The sequence below is a fragment of the Lupinus angustifolius genome, chromosome LG06, assembly GCF_001865875.1.
Source record: "Lupinus angustifolius cultivar Tanjil chromosome LG06, LupAngTanjil_v1.0, whole genome shotgun sequence".
Lineage (NCBI taxonomy): Eukaryota > Viridiplantae > Streptophyta > Magnoliopsida > Fabales > Fabaceae > Lupinus > Lupinus angustifolius.
In genome coordinates, this window is record NC_032014.1 from 26,182,314 (window position 1) to 26,187,402 (window position 5,089).

Below are 5,089 nucleotides of genomic sequence, written 5' to 3' on the forward strand. Positions count from 1 at the left end.
TTGCAGAGGGTAAAAAACTATGATTGCCACTTCAACTGTTAAGTTTCAATTCGAGAGGCAGCAACAAATATCACACAGCATAACTTTCAAATATCAAATCATAATACAAGAAACAGAGAATCAAGTGATACAACACAAAACAATGAAAAAATGGTCAGACTTCATATTTGTTTCTGCTTTTGCTTACGCTCTGTCTCTAACTGTGGCGAGCACCAGTCCTACGGCTACCACCTGACCATCTTCTCAATTTGCAAGCCACAAAAATCCTCTCAGACAAAAGCCCTAATCTAGATTTGATCGAAGTCGAACGACTAGTTCTCCTAGATGCAATACTAGCTGATCCTTCTGCAGCTGCTGCTGTTTGGTTAGGCATTGGAGGAAACTCTATACCATTTTCTTGCACTCCAACATCGCTAGCACTGGCATCCAGATTCTCATTTTCGCCAGTATCTAAATTAACAGCAAGTGATCCTCTAGTCAATCTCAACCAATCTCCACCTTCAGAGGTCACACTTTTACACTTCTTCACCTTGACTTTCACCAAATTCGGACACCCTCTCGCCAACGCTTCCATTCCACGGTCGGAGACCGGGCAACTCTTAATACAAAGTTTCTTCAAGGCTAAACATTTTGTGGCAATGCACGATATCTCAGGGTCACCAACAGTATCACTCCCACACAAAGCCAACCGCTCGAGATTCAAACAATTTGACGCCAACATCTCCAAACTCAATTTTGTAGGGTTAACAGCAATAAGCACCAGTTCCTGCAAATTAGGGCAGCATTTGGCAACTGCTATTAAACCTGCATCCCCGATTCGATTCGCCTTCCATCCATCAATGTGAAGCTTCCTTAACAACCTGCACCGTTCAGCAATCGCAACAAGACCAAAATCTGTGCACTCTGGTGTCTTAACGAGATGCAAAATTTCGAGATTGGAATAACTAGCAATATACTGCATTCCAAGGTCGCTAATCTGAAGCCTCTCAAGGTGGACCTCAACAATACTCGTAACTTGATTCACCATTTTCTGAAAAATCTTATCCCAGTCGCCGGAGCACCGGAAAACCTTCAAGGTTCTCAGATTCTTCGCGCCGAGAATCAACGAACCAAAACACTGTCCGTTGTAGAGTTCTTTTAAGCAAATTGTCTTTAGCGACGCCGCTGCGGCGCCGGGACCGATAGGATCTGCAGTGGCAGCGTCGGTAATTCCACGGAGGCGCTTGACCGAAAGTTCTTCGAGATAAACACAATTATCGAGCACAGAGTTCATGCCTTTAGATCCAAAAGAGCAAGATCCGCACGAGAGTTTCTTCAAGCTCTTGCAGTTCTTAGCGAAAGCTTCCATTCCCGAATCAGTAAGTTCTCGGCACGCGCGGAGCTTCAGGCGCGTCAGGTTAGGGCAACGCGCTGAGATGAGAACAAGCGCATCGTCACAGATGCTCACCGATCTGCGGTCGCATTTGAGAGCGAGTTTCGTGACCGAGTCGAATCGGGAGAACAGTGACGGAATGAACGGAAGGAGATCCGATTGTGCGATAAGAGAGAGACGGTGGCGGCTTTGACCTTCGATCTGGAGCCACCGCCGGCAAACAAGAGAGCAGCGGTTGCGATCAGCGGAGCTAAGTGACTGGAAAACAGAAGCCAAACACTCGTCAGGGAGATCGGATATATAATCACGGTTAGCTCCTTCGGCGTTGTCTCCGTCATCGCTGACGCTGTTCATCATTGGAGAAACTGAGGCGGCAGTGGATCTGGACTTTATGTATTTGGAGGAGCGGTAGCCTTGAGCACGGGAAGCGGCGGAGGCCGTGGAAGAAGCTTGGCCCATTCACGATAATGAAAATAATGATGAAATGGACGGTTGAGATTTAAAGGAGCCTCACCATTATTACAGTGAGCGCTTCCTCAAAAACCATTCTCTTACTCTATGAATTCAACATCATGTTTAGTTGAAATGATTTGGGATTCAGTTTCAAAGTTGCGGACATGAAATGAATCTTCATTCAACTTTTTCTAGTGCTCTGTTTGGTGTGATGATATGATAAAAGTAAACAAATTGAAAAGCAAATATAGAAAGAGAGAAAATAATGCACCAAAAAAAGACTAGTCAATGGTCATATGCATTCAGTTTTTATATGGTATGGGCAACCTCATAGTTTTACCATGTGGTTTCAACCACGTGTGAATGAGAATGGCGTGTTTGGCCAGTGTGGGTCTAAAGTCATAGATGAGTGAGGAGTTTTTGAATGTGATAGGCTAGGACGGAACACAGGTGACGAAAAAATGTCTTGCACGTATTAAATTAAAATACTATTACATTAATGACACTTGTAACGTAATATAATTTTGAATTACAAAAATACCAAATGAAACTATTTTTGGGTATTTTTTGACACTTGACTGAGAGGATAGTATTGCAGAATGCTGACAAAGAAAGTTTCAACTAAACTGCATTAATTGAGTGGTAAGCCTGTGACGCCAAATCGTCCTCATTAATGTTAAATGATAATATTTCATTACTCATTCATGTTAAATGATAAAGTAATACAGTATAATTCATTTTGCCAACAGTAATGTAATATGAGTAAATAATATAGGACTATCCTTCTAAATTCTCTTATTAATCGTTCTGATACAAGATAATATATATTATAAGATAAAACTTTATTTATTAGTTATTGGTTTATGAGTAATATATATCATTTTCTTATAAACAAGAGGATCAATAAAATGATATAACATTACTGAAAAATATATATATTAAATATGTATGAGTTTTATATATTATTATGTTATCTACCATTTATATGTAATTATTGAGTCTTTAAAAAAATAATTTAAAAAATAATAAATATATATAAATTTTTATAATAATAATATATAGATGATGGTATATATTAAGAAAGTTGGTAACAGATTTTGAAGTTTGAAAGTGCCACAAATTTAATCGAGCTTGGCTGCAAGTTGAGCGGAGCATGCTCCACTCTGGACCTGTTTTTCACATAAAGTCTTCCCATTCTAGGGAAAGGGAATAGAGAAAAGAAAGGTAATTTGTACGTCAAAATGATTATGATATATTCCACGCAGCATCAAAGAATGTGGTCCAAGATTAAAATATTACTGATGTTATATTTTTTTTTGAGAAATAAAAATATAATCTGAATATAATCTGACTGTGTTAAATTCAGATAAATAGGAATAATTTGAGAAACCAACCAAATAATTAACTTAAATGTATTCTTTTAATAAAATAGACTACACTCCAAATTTTTGTTTTATTCGATTAAAAAATATAAAGATCTTTATTATAATGTGATTATACATAATTATTAAATACATAATACATTTAGATAATTATCTATTATATATGACGTTATAGGGTTTAACTAACAATATAATTGTTTAAATCTATAACAAAATTTATTCTGCTTAAATGTCTCACTCAGATTTTATAAAATTCATTTATCCTCCTAAAATCACATGTATCATTAATAGGAAAAAAAGCAATGAAAACTTGTAATATGATGTAGCTCATCTTGTCTAACAAATTTGTTTCATGTGTATTATATATATTAAAAACAATTGGTTTGGAAAAGACAACTTTATACGGGTTAATCGTGATTATAACTTTTTTAAAAGCAAAAAACAAATAGATTTTTTAGTTAAGCCTTAAAAAATAGATAATACAGAAAGATGTATAAAAATGATGTTTTTATGAAGGGAAAAATAGACTAATTTAAAGAATTTGAAAGTTTGAAACTTACTAAAAAAACTAGAGATTATTTATGTCACATTCGGCCTCTCACCTTCCATGACTGATAAGTAATGGAAATGATAATATTTTTATCATCTTTTAACAAATTGAAATTGTCCTTACATTTTTATACATCAAACTTGGAAAACCATATTTATGTCCAATCTATATAATATTGGTCTTTAAACCTGATTTTGGAGATTAAGGAGTCACTTAATGTTCAGGGAATGCATTAGTATTCATCCACCTATATTAAGATGATGCTTCATTAATAGCATTAACTATATCTTAAGTTTGTTTGAATATTTATTTTTTTATTATTTAATTATTATTTATTAAATGACTATAATTATATTTTTTATGTGTGAAAAGAGTTATATTAATTCTATGTATCTCCATGTAAATCGAGAATAAACACTTATATAATTATTGAGTAAGAAACAATGTTTTGTTAGTTGGATAGAATATATAACCTTAATAATCCGTATTACAATTTTATCAAAAAAATGATCAAAAAAGTAGCACTTACCTTAAATCATCCTCTTAAACTCTTTAAGTTAATATATTAAAAATATATTATTTTTTATTTACTTTTGATTGTTTTAATTATGATTTATTAATTTAATTATATATAAAAAATATATATTATTATTATTTATAAAAGGGAACAAAATCTAATAAATTAATTACTATTTATTTTTTAAAAGTAATATTATTATTTAAAAATAATAATAAATTAATTATTATTGGACAAGATCTGTGGGTACATAGAGGATGAGAATGACACCAACACGACATTGGTCTTGTGGTGTAAGGCCTCATTGGATCCTCAAGGTTGAGATTTTAATTCCTGTGAGTGACATTTGTTGGGAGGGTCAGTAACAAACCGTGAAAAATTAGTTCTTTACCTAAAAAAGAAAAAATATCATTAGTAATATAAAAAAAAATAGAGTAAGAGAATGACATGGTCTAGTTCTAGATACAACAGTTTTGATGGGTAGTGTGGAACTAGCACAAAAAAATTAACGAGATTTGAAATTTCTTTATGTGCTTTAAGCAAAAACTAGGAAATCTATTTAGTTAAAAATATGAGGTTATGTGATATGGAAAATGTCATTTGTAAAATGAATGCTCATAAAAATTGCTAGCAGTTTTTCAAAATTTGGTAGGTTTTCCTATCTCATTTTTAAAAAGTAGTGAGATTTATTCATTTTCAAATCTAATAACTAAGAACTATGTTGGTTTAAGTATATTATTGATTTCTCTTAAGTAAGGTCTCGGGTTCGAATCTTGTGGATGGAAAAAATAATCGTTGTGAGAGTTAGTCCCACA

General features: G+C 33.5%; 1 protein-coding gene across 1 annotated transcript; it reads right to left on the reverse strand.

Moving 5' to 3' along the window:
* On the reverse strand, positions 1-2,067 carry LOC109350347 (F-box protein At1g47056-like). Its single transcript, XM_019591586.1, has one exon. It carries the CDS (start codon positions 1,829-1,831, stop codon positions 197-199), a length of 1,635 nt encoding a protein of 544 aa, XP_019447131.1. The 5' UTR covers positions 1,832-2,067; the 3' UTR covers positions 1-196.